We start from the raw sequence: 18,610 nt of genomic DNA on the forward strand, positions 1-18,610 counted from the left end.
ACCGACATTGAGTCAACACGATCAACTCGAAGATAAGGTTACAATCCAACTCAACCATACTGTTTATAACTTACCTTCTAGCTCGTGAAGGTTTGATATTTGAAGTTTACATTTCAAGACCAAACAAAGCAGAGGCTGCGTCCGCCATAATTCCCTTTCACACAGAGTACTGAAAGTAATCTGACCCTTCAAATAATTCAACCTTCACACCCACTCTGGTCCACTGCTCTGTATCTCTCTCTCTCTCTCTCTCTCTCTCTCTCTAAAACATGGGGAAGGAAGGAGGCTTAATCCATTGAAGAATGTAGCAATCTCACTCACTGGATGAACATCTTCTGTGCTCTTTTCCCCACTGTCTCTAAAAAGAAGAATCCAAAGGGGTTAAAGGAATGTCGGTTTCATTTTGAAATTCCCAAATCGAAAACACCTCGAATTTCGATATAATCGGACGTTTTTTCAGTGTAGATTTTGAAATCTTTTGTGGGTTCCAAAGCATCGGCGATATGGGTGGCGTTACCTCATCCATGGCGGCGAAGTTCGCCTTCTTCCCGCCGAATCCACCTTCCTATAAGCTCATCACTGATGATCTTACTGGTCTTTTGCTTCTTAGCCCTTTCCCTCATCGCGAAAATGTTGAAGTTCTGAAACTTCCATCTCGTCGGAGCACCGATATTGTTGCCGTTTATGTCCGGCATCCTATGGCGACTTCCACTCTGTTGTATTCTCATGGCAACGCTGCCGATCTTGGCCAAATGTATGAGCTCTTCATCGAGCTCAGTATTCATCTGCGTGTTAATCTAATGGGGTATTTGTTCTTCCCCCCATTTCTTAACATTTGGATTTGATAACTCTGTTTTGATAGCTCTCTGTTTATGCCTTTTGATCTACTCTATTTTGGCAATCTGTTCTTGAAGATTATGCGTTTGATTGCTTGCATTTTGTTTAGTTTAAGCAAATTTGATCGATTTAAGGGTATTTTTCATGGAATTTTGTTGTTGCTTGGTTTCTTTGAAGAATTTGCTTAAGTTCTGTTTCAGCTTTTTGTGAGTTATTGTTGTGTAGATCTTCCAATCTTTGTGGGCTTCATTGTCACTCTGTTCGTTTCAGTTTATCAATCTATTATCCTTATAAATCATAGATTCAGAGCTTTAGTTTTGGCAAATTTAGATGCTGGGGAAGATGTTAATCTGCAGGTAGGAGGAGTTGTGAATCGTGAATCCATGCTCTAAAGCTCACGTAGCTCATCGTCTTGTTCGATGGAAATTCTCGACCTTGCCATGTCTACCAAACGTGTGATATCCCACATTGGTTGGGGAGGAGAACGAAACACCCTTTATAAGGGTGTGGAAGCCTTTCCCCAGGAGACGCGTTTTAAAGCCTTGAGGGGAAGCCCAAAGAGGGCAATATATGCTAGTGGTGGGCTTGGGCTGTTACAAATGGTATTAGAGCTAGACACCGGACTATGTGCCAGTGAGGAGGCTGTTTCCCGAAAGGGGGTAGACACGAGGCGGTGTGCCAGTAAGGACGCTGGGCCCTGAAAGGGGATGGATTTGGTGGGGGTCCCACATCGATTAGAGAAAGGAACGAGTGCCAGCGAGAACGTTGGGCCCTGAAGGGGGGTGGATTGTGATATCCCACATTGGTTGGGGAGGAGAACAAAACACCCTTTATAAGGGTATGGAAACCTTTCCCTAGTAGACACGTTTTAAAGCCTTGAGGGGAAGCCCGAAAGGGAAAGCCCAAAGCGGTGGGCTTGAGCCGTTACAAAACGAGTTTAAACAACCTCCTAAGCATGTTGTTCCTGATACTGTTCCTTTTACTTCGTGCAGGTACGACTATTCGGGTTACGGTCAATCATCAGGAAAGGTGTGTTGAATTTCCTTCTGATGACAGAAATAACTCTGCATTTTGTAGTAATACAATGAGGATTTTTCAAACATTGTGTTGCAGCCATCTGAGCAAAATACATATGCAGATATTGAGGCTGCATACAAGTGTCTTGAAGAAAGCTATGGTACCAAGCAGGAAGATGTGATCTTATACGGTCAATCCGTTGGGAGTGGCCCGACTTTGGATCTTGCAGCTCGACTTCCTCGCTTAAGAGCTGTTGTTTTGCATAGTCCAATACTCTCTGGTCTAAGAGTCATGTATCCTGTAAAACGCTCGTACTGGTTCGATATTTATAAGGTAAGATATTACTATTTGGTTCATTGGTTTTCATATACGTGTAGTAAACGGACTTCGTTTTCTATCTATGTGCAGAATATCGACAAAATTTCGCTGGTTAATTGCCCGATCCTCATCATTCATGTAAGGACGGTCTTCAACGTATTTCCTCCTTAAGTCTTTGTGCATTGTTTAACATATGAGTTATGGATATGATTCTATGGTGTTGACGTGTTCGTGTCGGATTTGAATATGTTAAGTGGTTTGGTTCTTTTTATCTTAGTGTTATTAGGAGTCGGGTAATAGGCGGGCACTTGCTCGTTTTGGCTGTTAATGTTTGTGATGCTATGAAGAAAGAAGATTAATCATTATCTGCTCTCGGGTCGTAGTAGACGAAGAGGAAGTATCATCTCTTGGTTTAGTTTTTAGATTCATACCATGAAAACATCAATGAAATTAACTCGTATAGCAAGATTGATGTAGTAACTGCCCAAGTCCACTGCTAGCCGATATTGTCCTCTTTGGGCTTTATCTTTCGAGTTTCCCGTCAAAGTTTTTAAAACGCGTCTACTAGGGAGAGGTTTTCATACCCTTATAAAGAATGTTTCGTTCTCCTCCTCAACCAACGTGGATCTCACAATCCGCCCGCCTTCAAGACCCAGCGTCCTCGCTAGCACTCGTTCCCTTTTCCAATCAATGTGGGACTCTCAATCCACCCCCTTTGTGGCCCAACGTCCTTGCTGGCACACCGCCTCGAGTCCATCCTCCTTTGGGGCTCAATCTCCTCGCTGACATATCGCCCGGTGTATGACTTGAATACCATTTGTAACAGCTCAAGCCCACTGCTAGTAGATATTGTCCTCTTTGGGTTTTCCCTTCCAGGCTTCCCCTCAAGATTTTAAAACGCGTTTGCTAGGGAGAGATTTTCACACTCTTATAAAGAATATTTCGTTCTTCTCCCCAACCAATGTGGGATCCGTGTAATTTGTAGCTGGCTCTGCGAAAGTATTCAAAATTTAAGGCATCTTTACACCATTTTGCAGGGAACTTCAGATGATGTGGTTGATTGCTCCCATGGCAAGCAACTATGGGAGCTCTGTAAAGAGAAATACGAACCGCTATGGCTAAATGGCGGAAACCACTGTAATCTCGAGCTCTATCCCGAGTATATCAGGCATCTAAAGAAGTTTGTAGGAACAGTTGAGAAACCTCCTTCACAGCGATACAGTGCCAGAAAAAGTACAGACCAATACGAGCAGCCTCGTAAGAGCACAGATTTTTTCGAGATTCCAAGGAAGAGCACGGACCGGAGAGACAAACCAAGGCGGAGCACTGATCAACCAGAGAAGCTGAAGGCTACTGATAAGTTAGAAAAGCTCAGACTCTCCTTTAACCATGGGGAGAGGTCTCGTAAAAGTGTCGATTGCCATGAAAAGTCACGGAAAAGCGTCGAACACCAATTGGAAAGAGCGAGAAAAAGTGTCGATCGGCTTGATAGAATACGAACCGGGTAATGGGCGTGGATTTGCAAGGGAAAAAAAACATCATTTTGTTTTACTTTCTTCTAATTTATTGTCACAGTCTATTATACAAATCTCTGCATCATTTGTTGCTGAGTGGTAATGAAAAACTGGCTTTTGGAACATGGGAAGAACGAGGACAAGGAGCATGCGCAGCTCAGCCATCTGCTGGAAATGGGAGGTCAGGATTTGACTTTTTGTCTCTTTTCAAAGCTTTCTTCTGCAAAATCTATGATGTCTGGTCTCCTAATTCAAAGCTTGTCCTGTCTTTTGACTTTCTTTCAAAGCGTTCTTCATGGTCTCGAAAGGATTAATGGCATGGCATCGACTTTCGAATCATTGTTTGGTTTCTTAGAGCAAGAGGTTCGTAGTAATGATGTGTTTTGACTTCTTGTAACTATTTTTTGAAACATTGCTTTGTTTTGTTTTCGTCGAGTTTGTTTTGAGAGATGTCTGGTTACTTTTGAGCAACGTTGTAATTATGTTCGTCTTTGGCTGATGTTGGATTTTCTTCCCATACTTTGCTTCATGGTCTCAAAAAGGATTAATGGTGTCGAGTTTGAAATTGTTGTTCGGTTTCTTAGAGCAAGAGGTTCGTAGTAATGATGTGTTTTGACTTCTTGTAACTATTCTTTTGAACGTTGTTATGTTTTGTTTCGGTCGAGTTTGTTTTGAGAGATGTCTGGTTCCTTTTGAGAAACGTAGTAATTATGTTCGTTTTTTGGCTATCGGTGGATCTTCTTCCCACATTTTGCTTCATGGTCTCCAAAGGATTAATAATGTCGACCTCGAAACCGTTGTTCGGTTTGTTAGAGTAAGAGGTTTGTAGTAATATAACGTGTTTTGACTTCTTGTAACTATTCTTTTGAACGCTGTTATGTCTTATTTCTGTCCGTCTTTGTTTTGTGGGATAATTGGTTCATTTTGGAATACTTTCAAAGCCTTGTCTCTTTTTGTCGGTTGTTCGACCATCTTCCCACAATTTGTAACGTCGACTTTGAAATCGTTGTTCGGTTTTTTAGAGCAAGAGATCCATAGTAATAACGTGTTTCAATGTTATGTTATGTCGTGTTTCTGTAGAGTTTATTTTGAGGGATGACAAGTTCCTTTTGTGCAACATAATAATCACGGGCTGCTTTCACGGTAATAATGTGTTTCAACTTCTTGTAACTATACTCAAATTTTACGTGTACAATGCTCATGAGAAACACACGCTTTTAAAGAAAAAAAAATTATTGCATTAAAGAAATGTGGGTATGCTCGATTGTCTGAACCTAAATACATTTTTCATTACAAAATAAATTCGGGTCAGTTTACGGTTGACTTCTTTTGGTCGGGTCAACCCGTTCAACCCAAAATAGGGTTACAACCCAAAAGATGAATGAAAATTAATGATATTTAACGATTATAACTAACTTGTGAATGCTTATATTTGAGATTGATTTCAATAATCAGCTTGATATTTGAGGTTCGTGTTTGAGCTGAAATCAGGTCTACTCGATTTCAATAATCAAAAGACTTGACTTAGCTCGTTTAGGATGAAGTTGAATCGACCCATTTAATTAGCTCATTGAATACTAATTTTTCAATAATTTTAATATATATATATATATATATATATATATATATATATATTTTTTTTTTTTATTACTTTTACTCGATAAAATTATTGATATTATAAAGTTTCGATTAATATTTTATTTTAAAAATACCTTTTTAGTAATTTTTAAAATTTGTGTAAACTAAAAACTATATTTTCCAAATTATAAAAATATGTTAAAAAAAAATAATAAAATAAAATAAAATAAAAAAGTTTTAACTACAAATTCAGTGGTTGTGAGAAGAACAACTTACAAAGAAGAAAGAACCAAACAAAACCCATATTATCCGAAAGAATCATTCATCGAATCCGCATTCATTTCAATCTCTCTTCAATCCTCTCATTCACGGCTCAAGCTGAAGAAGCAGATACATCTCTAGCAGGTAATTCTGTTCTTCGATTCTCTTTCCAACTTTGGATTGTAATGGGAAATCGTTCATAGGATACTCAAATTCTGGGATTTGTCTTTTTTTTTGCATAGACGATGAGTATTCTTAGTGATTGGTGTCCTAGTAGCTCTGGCCTTGAATTAGGTTCTTATTCTGTAGTTAATGGTTCAAGGAAAAGGATAAATTGTGCTAGGTTTTCTGGTTGTTGTGGAAATGGCGGTTTCGCTTTGATTCCCTTTAGTTCAAGTGTTTTGAGATGTGGATTTTGTTATGAGAACTCGAAATTTGATTGCAATTTTGAGTTCCGCCATGGCTGTTCTAAGCTTAGGGTTGCTCGATTAATGAAGCCGAAGAGGAATTCTCTTGGTGTGTGGTTTTTATCTGCTTGGGCTATTGAACAACCAACGATTGATGGTGAAGTTGTTAGGGTTCAATCGAATTCTGGAGATGATTTTCCTGAGAAGAGTTTAGATTGGGATGATCATGATCATAACTCTGTTAATGGTGAAAATAGCAATGGAAGGAGTTTTAAAGATGAGGAAGGTATAGAGGGAGAGGGAGATGGAGATGTTAAGGTCGATGTCCGTGCTCTAGCGGGTCGATTGGAGCTTGCTCGAACTGTAGACGATGTCGAGGAGGTTCTCAAGGATGTTGGTGAATTGCCTCTTCAAGTGTTCTCTTCCTTGATTAAAGGTTTTGGGAGAGACAAGAGGTTGGGGTGTGCAATGGCTCTTGTTGAATGGCTGAAGACAAGGAAGATCGAAACGAATGGTCGTATCACACCAAACTTGTTCATATACAACAGTCTCCTCGGTGCGGTTAAGCAATCTGGAGAGTTTTCGAAAATGGAAGATATCTTGAATGATATGTCTCAGGAAGGAATCGTTTCAAATGTTGTTACGTACAATACTATTATGTCGATTTACTTGGACCAAGGACTGCCAATGAAAGCTCTCGACATTCTTGAAGAGATGCCGAAGAAAGGCTTAACTCTGTCTCCCGTGTCATACTCTACGACCTTACGAGCATACCGAAGGATGAAAGATGGGAACGGTGCTTTAAAGTTCATGGTTGAGTTGAGAGAAAGATATCGTAATGGTGAGATAGCGAAAGACGATAACGTAGATTGGGACGATGAGTTCTTAAAGCTCGAAAACTTTACTAGGCGTGTTTGCTACCAAGTAATGAGGATTTGGCTTGTGAAGGGTGATAGCGCAAGCACGAAGGTATTGCAACTTCTCACGGAAATGGATAAAGCAGGACTGTCGCTCGATCGTGCTGAAGAGGAACGACTTGTTTGGGCTTGCACGTGTGCGGAGCACCATAACGTAGCAAAAGAATTGTACTATAGGATAAGAGAAAAGAAATCTGGTATAAGCTTATCTGTTTGTAATCATGTGATTTGGTTGATGGGGAAAGCTAAGAAATGGTGGGCTGCGTTGGAGATTTATGAAGATTTGTTGGAGAAAGGACCAAAACCAAATAATCTATCATATGAACTGATTGTTTCTCACTTCAATGTTCTTCTCACAGCTGCGAAAAACCGAGGAATTTGGAGATGGGGCGTTCGGTTACTCAACAAAATGGAAGAGAAAGGTCTTAAACCCGGAATTCGGGAATGGAATGCCGTTCTTGTTGCCTGTTCCAGAGCTGCCGAAACTTCCATGGCTATAGAAATCTTTAGGAGAATGATCGACCAAGGCGAAAAACCGACTGTCCTTTCTTACGGGGCGTTACTTAGTGCCTTGGAAAAGGGAAAGCTCTATGATGAAGCGCGTAGTGTCTGGGATCATATGATTAAAGTCGGGGTGGCGCCGAACATCTATGCCTATACAACTATGGCTTCGGTTTTCACTGGCCAAGGGAAGTTCAATATGGTTGAACTCACTATCAACGATATGGTTGCATCAGGCATCGAGCCTACAGTCGTCACGTATAATGCGATAATCACGGGATGTGTTCGTAATGGCATGAGCAGTGTAGCTTACGAGTGGTTTCACCGTATGAAAGTTCGAAATATCTCTCCAAACGAGGTGAGTTACGAATTACTCATCGAGGCCCTTGCGAAGGACGGTAAACCAAGGCTTGCTTATGAGTTATACATGAAAGCTAACAATGAGAGTCTCAATCTTTCTTCTAAGATATATGATGCTGTAATTCATTCCTCTCAAGTTTATGGAGCCTCCATTGATATAAGCTTGTTAGGGCCTCGACCACCAGACGAGAACAAGAGTTCATAGGACTAAAATAAACGTCTTTTGAAGAATGTTCGTAAAACTGCCGATGTTCTCAGGGCAAAACGAATGGTTGGAAAGAAATGAAGTCAGTGATTGACGATGTCTCAGTACTCTGATCTCTTAATTTGTGCAGGACGCTATACAAGAAACTCAGAGAGCCTATGGCTTCTCGTGACGAGTGCAAACGGAGCTCGAAAACGCCAACGCGGCCTAGCGGAATATCATCAACAGCTGAAGGAAACATTTATGGTAAGTCAACTTAGTAATTGTGGATTTAGACACTTTTCTTCTGATGATGTGTATGGAATTTGATGGTAAAAAAAGGCTAAAAACACAAGTGATGCATAAAGCTATTCTTTAATGAAAGTATATGAGAATGTGTAGCTTTTTCTTCTTTTTTTTTTTTTTAGGACTCCACTCCGGTCACTAGCCCTACCTTCGTCATACCACTCTGAAGAGACCCCGAAAAATGAACAACTTTAATTTGGTATCGTAAAGATGAAAGGGCCCTTGATTCTGCTATTAGAAAATTTCCCCTTGATTGAAGAGCGGCTACCAAAATGGTTCCAAATGAATGAAAACGTGAACCTTGAACTCGGTTTCACACCGATTCTAAGTTATTAGTGATAAAAGAAGGAAGAAATACATTTTTAATTACAATCCTCGTTAATCGAATCAAAGTGGAATCTTATAACTTTTTTAGCTTAGCTTTCTCGTTTACGAAACAAATCAACCCCGACCCAGTTCATCATTTTTTTAGGTTCAATCTTTCTTTAAAAATTTTGGCTTAGGTCCCTAATCTCGAGATGGTAGTACACGAGAAGTTTCTCCATAAATAATATTATTAAATTTCATATATATTATCAAATCATATTCTTTTAAGAAAAGAATCAGAATCTTCACTCATATTTGATTTTGGAATATAAAAATTTAATTGGTTGTTTAAAATTGATAAGAAATTTCTTGAAATTCTCTCTCTTATTTTTTTTATTTTAAAAATATATTTTAATATATTTTATATTTGTACTTTGACATGAAGTTTAAAAAATTAAAAAAAAAATTATTTTAAAAAATAACAATTTAGTCTCTCAACTTTAATTAATTACAATTTAGTCCATGAACTTTTTTTTATTACAATGTAGTCCATACACTTTAATATCTAACAATTTAATCCTTATACTTTTAATCTCGTTACTTTAAAATTAATAATGATTTAATCCCTATGGTAAAAATTATAGTCAATTTTCAAATAATAAAAATAGATATTTTGATTTAATTAAAATATTTAAAAGTAAAGAAAATAAATTGTTATAGTATAGGGATTAAATTATTAATTTCATAAAAATTTAGGGATCAAAAATAAATTTTCTAACATTTTTTTTGAATATATAATATTTAAATTTAATTCATATTTTTTAAAATAAATTTAAAAATTAGGTGATAGTGTTTACTTTTTAAAAAAAATTAAATTATAATAAAAACCAATTAAAAAAATTAATTAATTATTAATTAGTAATGGATGATGCAATAAATGGGCCTCAAAAGCTTCATTTTTAATAATCATTAGATTACCAAACTAAAAAATGTTGTTACAACCAAATATTATCTCAATTTAATGGTTCAACCAACTTTAATTACCTACGGTAAAATTACCGTTTAGTCCCTATATAATTATTCAGTTTCTTTTTAGTCCTCGAGATTCTAATTAAAGAGGGAAAGAGTCAGAATGATAGTATGACTTATAGATATCTCTCGTATTATATGTGAAAGAAAACGAGCACATTACTCGTATACTTTACTCTTAACACAATCGAAGAAACGAGTGCAATATTTTTTCTTTTTCTCATAGAAACCGTACTTGAGATCCCCGAGTCGTTGCATACCAGATTGAACACTAATTGCAGTCGGTAACATCTTTGGAACAAGTCCATCAAGCGTTTTTTTAATAAATTTGTTGTATGGTGATATCGTCGGTTTCTTCCAAATCATGATGTGCGTCGTTTTATCTCTTTGAATAATAGTCATTTCTGGATAATTATATGTTATTTTCTTCAAAATTAATTTTTAAATTAATATGATTTTTTTTTTTTTTTAATTTTTAAAAATTATTTAGTTTTGTTATCTATTTTTCTTTTTACATATATTTTTTGTTTTTAAAATTTAGTTAATAATTTACATATTATATTAAGAAAATAAAAATATACTTAAAAAATTAATTATCCGCCTAAATTTTTTAAAAATATAATTACACTCTTTTAAAATTACTCAAAAAAATATTTAATTTTTAATTAATCCTTAAATTTTGAAATTATTTTTTATTAGTCCCATATATATATATATATATATATATATATATATATATATATTTAATTTTAAGGACTTGTTAGAATTAAAATTTTTAAATGTCGAGAAATGGGGAAGATGAGAAATAAATTTAATTTTAGGGACAAAAATATAAATTTTGAAAAGTTTTGGGGTAAATAAAAATTTAAAGAAACTTTTTTGTTTTGTTGAAAAGTTTTTCCATTGATTGGAATATTCAATATTCAGTTATTGTCGTCTTATCAGCAAAATCATGAAGGAAGAGAGCCGAAGTTGCTTCGTTGTAAAAGTCGATCCAAAAGCTAAGAGAACCAATTCTTCATTGAAAGCTGGTTGGATGAGCGGTTGAGTGTTCATTGTTCTTGAGTGAAGCACTCCATTTAATCGGTTCTTCAACTGCTATTCTTGTATGAATTCTTTTTTCTTTTTTTTTTTTNTTTTTTTTTTTTTTTTTTTTTTTTTTTTTTTTTTTTTTTTTTTTTTTTTACTTAATTTCAACTGAGATTCCACTTGGTGGCTTACTTTTGTTGTTTTCTGTGGCTCTTTTGCGGTGCGATTTTTTGGATTTTAGTGTATTTTTTTTGGTGTAATTTCAAGCGGATGGCTTCAATTGATTGTAATTTGTGGACTGAATGTACTGGAGATTGGATTTTGGTGGTTTGTGCTTCGATTGAAGATGATTTCTAGGTTGGTTTTGCATTCGATTGAAGATCTTTGAGGTCGATTGGTTGAGGGCGTTAATAATGGAACCTCCGAGGGGGTTTTTGTCTTCGTTATGGAACTTCATCTGCTTCCTTCCGTTCTTTGTTGGTCTTCTGCTTTTGGGTGCCATTAAAGGTTAGCTTCGAGGAATTCTTCTCATTGTTTTCTTTCTTAACTAGCTTGATATCGGATTGCTACTTTTTTGAACTAACCTAATGGATCTACAACAACTAAACAACAATAACACAATTACAACTAAGATAGATCGATTAATCTCCGAGATAAAGTGGAAATCATCTATTGAGGTTAGGACTAGGTAGACGGAGGTCTAGGAGCTTGAATAGCTTATTGAATTAGCTCAACGAGCTGGTTACTACTTGAAGTTGAAGGCGGGTTTTGCGTTTTGCCTTTAGCCCCATGGAATATTTTGCTCTGCATAGTTTACTTTAAAGTGGAATCAACAAGTGAAGGTTGGTTGTACTGTCTTCTTTATGCATCCCTAGCTGCTATTTCATATTGGGGTAAATTATAGAAGTGCTTTAAGGTTTACTTTGAGAAAAACTAAGGGTCTTCTCCAAATTTGAGAATCTTAAGGGAGCCAGGGTCATAATGCGGTTTGTGGGGGACAAATAGGGACCGAATACTTGTGGAAGGCGAGGAAAGTAGAAAGCACAAGAAAAAGGGAAACCAACTTGATATGAACTGAGACATCAATCATACAAGATAAACTTTAAGGAAGACGTGAAGAAAACGTTGTTCAAATTATCACAAGATGTTACAATTCATGTCACATTAAAGAAAAATCAAGCTCCATTTATTCTTGGATGACTACAAATTTTGGGTGGATTTCTTTAATGTATTTTAAGGCTTATTTACATAGTGACTAATTACAACTCTAAAGTTACATAGTGGCTAATTATGGTCATAAAATATGAAAGTTACAACTCTTGGAATGTCTCATGGAAGGTTAAGGTTTTTCATTTTGAGACTATATAAAGTCATGTATGTTATCTTTGTAAAAGAGATTTGGAATGGAGTAAAAAGAGCATTTGTGCTTTCTTTTACCCAAGGGCCAAGTTTCTTTGCAATTCTATGCAGTTTAGATTGCAGGTTTAGAATCATTCAAGCTTAACTTTATCAATCTTGCTTGTGTAGTGATTCGAATCTCAAACAAGTGTTCTTGCCTTGAGATATTTGATCATCAAGGTAATTCGAATCTTACTTTTCTTTGGAGTGATTCCTAATCATTAGGGCCAAGTGTTCTTACTCTTCCTTTAGTTAAGGGCTAAGTTTCTTTGCAATTCTATGTAGTTTAGATTGCATGTTTAGAATCATTTAAGTTGGACATAATTGATCTTACTTATGGAGTGATTTGAATCTCAAACAAGTGTTCTTACCTTGAGATATCGATCAACAAGGTAATCTGAATCTTACTTCCCTTGTAGTGATTCCATATCATTTGGTATCAGAGCTCTCCCTTGGGTTGATTTCTTATCACATAGCGAACAAATGTCCTTGGGTGCAAGGCTTTCCAACTTGTCCTTTTGATCTTGACTCACTCGGTTTTGCCATATTAACACATTAGACTATCATCATAATTGGTCTTGCTTGCATAATAGATTGCCCTTGGCGAACTTACACTCCTAATTGCTCTGGTTGTGAAAACGGTCCTTGCAACGCATTGCCCTCTTGAAACTATAACGGACACTCTCTGTTAATATGGCCTGGTTACCCACAATATTTGCAAATTTTTGTTCCTTTCAAGCATTGGCCTTGATGTTTCTAACTGCAAATCTGGCACTGAGAATAACTAAACGATACGTATGAATTTTGTTGGTTTCAAAATTGATGTAACAATAACAGACGATTTTTTCAGGTATCATTCTGTGCCCTCTGATATGCCTCCTAATGGCAGCTGGAATCTCTGGTATCATATTAGGCCTTTGGCCAATGCACTGGTTCTGGACCTATTATAGCATTCTGAGGTGTGCTTTCACTACTTCCATTCTCTTCCATTATTCACCACCATAATTGATCTATCATTTTCCCCCTGAATTAACAGTGCCAAACAACTTGGACCTGTTTTAAAATTTGTTCTCTGCTTTGGAGCACTGCCCGTTCCCTTGATTTTGTGGCCCGTGGTCGGTGTAGTTGCAAGTATCATTGGCGGAGCTGCTTATGGATTCTTTTCACCAATTCTTGCTACATTTGATGCTGTTGGAGAATTAAAGACTAATAAATTGTTTCATTGCTTCTATGTACGGCTATGATTAGGTTCTGCCTAGTTATTTATTATCTTGTTTACTTTCTTGTTTGTATGAAGAGAAACTTATATTTTTGGGCATTCAGGATGGAACTTGGGACACAGTTAAAGGATGTTGCACCGTTATTCGGGATTTTGCGGACTTTTGCTACCATTCCTATAGATCATTTATGCTGGACCTACGAACAAAAACACCTCCAAATGGTGAACACTATGAGATAAGGTTTGTTTTGTTTTGTTTTATGTTTTTTGTCTGTTTTTTTTTTGGCCCTATATCTGGCTATTGTATCTTTTGAGGCAACTAGAATGAATTACACCACAACGTAATGATCTACACGACAAAAGGCATATTCATTAATATTAAATAAGGTAATAGCTCTTTTCCTAAAGCGCTTGTTCTGCTAGGGCCCTGGAAGAGCTTTCTCTGGGTAGGGGCTGGCTATTGGACGGGGCCTCCAGCTGGGGCCTGCTAATAGATAACAGGGTGGCCCTTGGAAATTCTGTTTTGGGCAATATTATTGAAGGAATCTAAAAAATAATTGATATTTTTCATTTGGACCCTTTGCATTAAGGGAGTCAGCACTGCCTCAATCATGGATAGAATTTTTAAAAAGTGTCCTAGGTCTTTTGTCAACCCATCGTGGCCATCATGGTGTGTACTTGGTAAAAATTTAGAGGCAGGGGCAGAGCCAGAAATTTGTAGGAGAGTGAGAGGCCAAATATTTGTCTTTTCTTTGTCTTTTCAATAGAAGGTGATGGGGTTTTTCTGCAACTAAGTGTCAATCTACAGTGGGTCTTCTATGGATCTTCAAATTGTGTTTCTTCATTATTGTGTGGGCNAAAAAAAGCCAAGATCATCTGGGTAAATGGGTGGAGATAATCCTTTGAGGTTCATGGAAAGAAATAAATGAAGAGATTTCAATGGCAAGGCTTGGGATTGGTAGGATTATTTAGAATTTAGAAATAGATGAATTCAATTGTTCACTTTGGACTTCTTTTGTAAGGTCCCACGTCGGTTGGAGAGGGGAACAAAGTATTCCTTATAAGGGTGTGGAAACCTCTCCTTACCATACGCGTTTTAAAACTATGAGGCTGACGGCAATACGTAACGGGCCAAAGTGGATAATATGTGTTAGCGGTGAGCTTGAGCTGTTACAAATAGAATTAGAGTCAGAACACCGAACGGTGTGCCAGTAAGGACATTGGGTAAGGGGGTGGATTGTGAAATCCCACATTGGTTGGAGATAGAAACGAAACATTTCTTATAAAGGTGTGGAAACCTCTCCCTAACAGACGTATTTTAAAACCGTGAGGCTGATGGCGATACATAACGACCAAAGCGGACAATATCTGTTAGCGGTGGGCTTGGGCTTGGGCTTGGGCTTGGCTGTTACATCTTTAATCATTTTTTTAACTGTTCCCCAAATGTAACTAATATGAATTTGGAGGCCTTTTCTTTCTCTCAAGATTAGTGGTTGGCCTAGCTTCAGCCTAGTGGGATTCTCTTTGAGGCTTTCTTTTTTGGCTGAAAGATAACCTTATTTCAGGTCCCTTTGATGTACTTTTCTCTAAACTAATGAAACTGTTCTTTTGCCAAAAAAGTTAATAAAGCTTATGTTTGTTAATGAGAAATGGCTGCCTTGGTGATGATATTGATAACCCATTGTTGGCCATACCTTTTTCTGTTAACTTTTATGCAGGTTGCTCTATCTCCCTGGAGCTTTAATAGCTGGGGTTCTCGGTATTGTCGTCGATGTATTCATGATCTCGTTTATAGCCATATGCAAAAGTCCTATTATGCTTTTCAAGGGGTGGCATCGTTTGTTTCATGACCTTATAGGTCGAGAAGGCCCCTTTTTAGAGACGATATGCGTTCCGTTTGCTGGTCTTATCATCCTACTTTGGCCATTGGCTGTTGTGGGTTCAGTTTTGGGCTCCATTGCCTCCAGTATCTTCTTAGGTGCCTACGCAGGGATTGTTGCATATCAGGTTAGCTTCTTAAATGCAATTTTTTTTTTTATAGTATTTGATGATTCCATGGTCTTATAGCTTCTTACTGAATACATTTGTTATCCTGTTACTTTGATAACCACTTGGATAATCTGACCGTAATCGTACACATCGAGAAGTAAGACAAACTTATGTAACAGTAGAACGAAGAATTTGGATTTTCCTTTTTTGTTTTTTTTTTTAGCTCAACGGGGTGTGGGATGGGGGGATCGAACCTCTGCTCTCTTGATTGAAGATATGTCTTAATTTGTTGAACTTAATTAAACTATGTTTAAGTTGATTAGATTTTCCTTTAGTTGGAGTTAAATATGGTTTTTTTACATAAAATGATATAATGAAGTATCATGTTTTGCTTCTTCGTTTGCATTTTGGCACATTTGATTTTTGTATTTTTGAGAGCTAATAAATGGATTCAATTTAATGAATGTGAGATCCCACGTCGGTTGGAGAGGGAAACGAAGCATTCCTTATAAGAGTGTGGTCACGTCACACCCTCCCTAGCAGACGTGTTTTAAAATTGTGAGATTGATGGCGATAGGTAACAGGCCTGAACAGACAATATTTGCTAGCGGTGGGCTTAGACTGTTACAAATGGTATTAGAGCCAGTGGCGGGGTGCCAGCGAGAACGTTGGCTTCCCAAGGGGGGTGGATTGTGAGATCTCATGTCGGTTGGAGAGGGGAATGAAGTATTCCTTGTAAGGGTGTGGAAATTTCTCCCTAGCAGACGTGTTTTAAAACCGTGAGGCTGACGGCGACACGTAATGGGTCAAAACGAACAATACCTACTAGCTGTAGGCTTGGGCTATTACAATGAAATTCATTTCCACGGTAGATCATGTATAATGTATGCATCATGCCAATATCATGGGATTATATCGAACTTTGGTGCCTTTGTTTGCAGGAGTCTTCTTTTTTACTGGGACTTCGATATATTGTTGCATCCTTATCGATTTATGATGAATACAGCAACGACGTTCTTGACATGCAAGAGGGATCATGCTTTCCCAGGTCTTTTACTTAAACACTTAAATGAGTCGTGTGCTATCCGTTCTCTCCCTATACTCGGTTGTTCTGATATTACAATGACTTGTCATAATGAAGGCTGACTTATCGAAGAGGGGATGGCCAATCATCAACAGCTGGTTTGCATTCATCCAACTCGATCTCGAGACCAAGCTCTTTCCATGGTCAACCTTCGCGCATGAATTCACTCAAGGAACCTATGATTGATCTGAAGCCGCTCGAGGTACCTTTGCTTGTTTTCTTCGATATTTCTCTGAATGGAAGTTTGAAGTTCTGTCTTGTTTACATCCACTTGTGTCCTTTTGCTGTGATAGTGAATGGATTTATATTTATCATTTCTATAGCTGCTGGATAGCTTGTTTAAGGAGTGTCAACGCCATGGAGAAGCCATGGTTTGTGAAGGAACGATAACGTCGAGTGATATTGAAGATGCAAAGTCGAGCAAAGGAAACAAAGTTATTAGCATTGGTTTACCAGCTTTTTGCATTCTTGAAACACTATTACGCTCCGCTAAAGCAAATTCAGTTGGACTTTTGTTAGGTAAGTATCTGATTTGTCACGAACCTCTCCCCTATTCCTCGATTATTAGTGTGAGATCTCACGTTGATTGGAGAGGAGAACGAAACATTTCTTATAAGGGTGTGGAGACCTCTTCCTATCATACGGGTTTTAAAAACCTTGAGGTGAAACCCGAAAGGGAAAGTCCAAAGAGGACAGTATTTGCTAGCTGTGGGTCTGGGCTATTACAAATGGTATCAGAGTCAAACACTGGGCAGTGTGCCAGCGAGGACGTTGGCCCTCGAGAGGGGTGGATTGTGAGATCCCACATTGGTTGAATAGGAGAACGAAACATTTCTTATAAGGGTGTAGTAACCTCTTCCTAGAAGATGCATTTTAAAAACCTTGTGGTGAGACCCGAAAGGAAAAACCCAAAGAGGACAATATCGGCTAGTAGTGGAGTTAAGCTGTTACATCAGAGCCAAACACCAGACGGTGCGTTAGCGAGGACGTTGGGCCCTCGAGGGAGGTGGATTGTGAGATCCCCCATTGGTTGGAGAGTAAAATGAAACATTTCTTATAAGGATGTGGAAACTTCTCCCTAGCATACGTGTTTTCCGTGAGGCTGACGGGCCAAAGCCGTGGGTTTAGGTTGTTACAATTAGACATGAATCGTGATGATTTCTCTCTCTCTTAGTTCTTTCAAATGGAATTGAGAGGTTTATTCTTCATACTGATGAATGCAGGTGACAATGTTACTGAAGTTTCTAGCACAAACAGGCCCAAAGATACCTTCTTTGATTGGTTTTTTAATCCACTTATAATCATCAAAGACCAAATTAGAGCAGAAAACCTTTCTGAATCAGAGGAGGAATACTTATATAAACTAGTTCTGTTAAGTGGTGATCCTGAAAGGTTGAAAAATCTAACCACCATAACGCCTCCACAATCGGAACGAAGACAAGCTGAAATAGAAGCGCTAGCTCGAAGGTCGGAGTTCAAATTTCAATAACGTTCAGTGAATCTTTATCTTGTTAGTGTTATTTAACACGGTTTAGTCTAATTTGTGTTTCCTCTTCTGAAGGCTTCGAGGAATCACTAAATCCATCTCGAGGTATCCAACATTCAGGCGACGTTTCGATTGTCTCGTAAAGAGGTTATCGGAAGAACTTTCAAAGAAAAAGGGCTCTTGCCAGTCAAGTAACGGAAGCAGGTCGTTATCGAGGTCGAGAAGTGCATTTGGCCGATTGTTCAGTCAGAAATCATCTTCAAATGGGAAAACAAGCTATAGAGGTGATGAGAGAGAAGAATCTCAAGCAGATGAAAGAGATTTAGAGATTTCTTAGGGAGCATGGGATCAAATTTCTTCTGTAATTTTTAGTTCTTTTCCATAGTGTCATCATAATGATAAATGAATGCTTTTGGTTTGTAATATATATATATGTATATCTATATAGGTTTGATGATTCTACGATAAAAGGGTCTAGGAATGCAACATTCAATTTCCGAGCTCGGATCTTTACGATTTAGTTCGGGTCGCTTGGTTTGAGTGTCTTTGTTTCAAGATTTTACATATTTACTAGAGTTTTACATTTATATTTGATTTGGTTCTCGAATGGTCTGTTCTCCCCGGAATAGGCAGGTAAATTCCTTCCCGGACTTGAGAATTTCCTATCTCATACGGCTCAACAGTCAATTCTTTTGCTGAATAATTCAATCAGTTTGATCTTTTCTCCCACACAAGAATCAAAAAGCATAGCCATTCCACTATCCTCGTATAATTTATCTTCACTAAAATATTTTAATTTATCTTCACTAAAATATTTTAAAATTATGCTAATATATAATTTATCTTCATTAAAATATTTTAAAATTATGC

General features: G+C 37.5%; 3 protein-coding genes across 5 annotated transcripts; all 3 read left to right on the top strand.

The window, feature by feature from the left end:
* The first annotated feature begins 221 nt into the window (after nt 1-221).
* Nucleotides 222-4,411, top strand: LOC111794111 (protein ABHD17B-like). Of its 2 annotated transcripts, XM_023676252.1 has the most exons (7): nt 222-805; nt 1,830-1,866; nt 1,951-2,187; nt 2,263-2,310; nt 3,210-3,676; nt 3,819-3,867; nt 3,974-4,411. In XM_023676252.1, exons 1-7 carry the CDS (start codon nt 504-506, stop codon nt 3,998-4,000), a joined length of 1,167 nt encoding a protein of 388 aa, XP_023532020.1. In that variant the 5' UTR covers nt 222-503; the 3' UTR covers nt 4,001-4,411. The 2 variants fall into 2 exon arrangements, with proteins under 2 accessions (XP_023532020.1, XP_023532021.1); XM_023676253.1 differs by lacking the exons at nt 3,819-3,867; nt 3,974-4,411 and having other exon boundaries at nt 3,220-3,294.
* A 1,120-nt stretch (nt 4,412-5,531) lies between these two features.
* LOC111793662 (pentatricopeptide repeat-containing protein At3g46610-like) lies at nt 5,532-8,313 on the top strand. Its single transcript, XM_023675648.1, has 2 exons — nt 5,532-5,669; nt 5,768-8,313. Exon 2 carries the CDS (start codon nt 5,771-5,773, stop codon nt 7,913-7,915), a length of 2,145 nt encoding a protein of 714 aa, XP_023531416.1. The 5' UTR covers nt 5,532-5,669; nt 5,768-5,770; the 3' UTR covers nt 7,916-8,313.
* A 2,147-nt stretch (nt 8,314-10,460) lies between these two features.
* LOC111793579 (uncharacterized membrane protein At3g27390-like) lies at nt 10,461-18,332 on the top strand. 2 transcript variants are annotated; one of them, XM_023675529.1, is made up of 11 exons: nt 10,461-10,641; nt 10,806-11,071; nt 12,813-12,921; nt 12,999-13,194; nt 13,286-13,422; nt 14,900-15,188; nt 16,112-16,218; nt 16,312-16,456; nt 16,578-16,773; nt 17,478-17,721; nt 17,816-18,332. In XM_023675529.1, exons 2-11 carry the CDS (start codon nt 10,978-10,980, stop codon nt 18,075-18,077), a joined length of 1,779 nt encoding a protein of 592 aa, XP_023531297.1. In that variant the 5' UTR covers nt 10,461-10,641; nt 10,806-10,977; the 3' UTR covers nt 18,078-18,332. The 2 variants fall into 2 exon arrangements, with proteins under 2 accessions (XP_023531297.1, XP_023531296.1); XM_023675528.1 differs by lacking the exon at nt 10,461-10,641 and having other exon boundaries at nt 10,675-11,071.
* The last annotated feature ends 278 nt before the right edge of the window (nt 18,333-18,610 follow it).

This window comes from Cucurbita pepo, chromosome LG04 (genome assembly GCF_002806865.2).
Source record: "Cucurbita pepo subsp. pepo cultivar mu-cu-16 chromosome LG04, ASM280686v2, whole genome shotgun sequence".
NCBI classification, from domain to species: Eukaryota; Viridiplantae; Streptophyta; class Magnoliopsida; order Cucurbitales; family Cucurbitaceae; genus Cucurbita; species Cucurbita pepo.

Excerpts from the sequence above, each read along its gene's own strand:
- LOC111794111 (XM_023676252.1), top strand. The coding sequence starts at position 504 with ATGGGTGGCGTTACCTCATCCATGGCGGCGAAGTTCGCCTTCTTCCCG. Across the intron at positions 806-1,829 it reads CTGCGTGTTAATCTAATGGG|GTACGACTATTCGGGTTACG; the intron begins GTATTTGTTCTT and ends TACTTCGTGCAG. Across the intron at positions 3,868-3,973 it reads CCATCTGCTGGAAATGGGAG|CGTTCTTCATGGTCTCGAAA; the intron begins GTCAGGATTTGA and ends TTTCTTTCAAAG.
- LOC111793662 (XM_023675648.1), top strand. The coding sequence starts at position 5,771 with ATGAGTATTCTTAGTGATTGGTGTCCTAGTAGCTCTGGCCTTGAATTA.
- LOC111793579 (XM_023675529.1), top strand. The coding sequence starts at position 10,978 with ATGGAACCTCCGAGGGGGTTTTTGTCTTCGTTATGGAACTTCATCTGC. Across the intron at positions 13,423-14,899 it reads GGTGAACACTATGAGATAAG|GTTGCTCTATCTCCCTGGAG; the intron begins GTTTGTTTTGTT and ends ACTTTTATGCAG. Across the intron at positions 16,219-16,311 it reads GAGGGATCATGCTTTCCCAG|GCTGACTTATCGAAGAGGGG; the intron begins GTCTTTTACTTA and ends GTCATAATGAAG.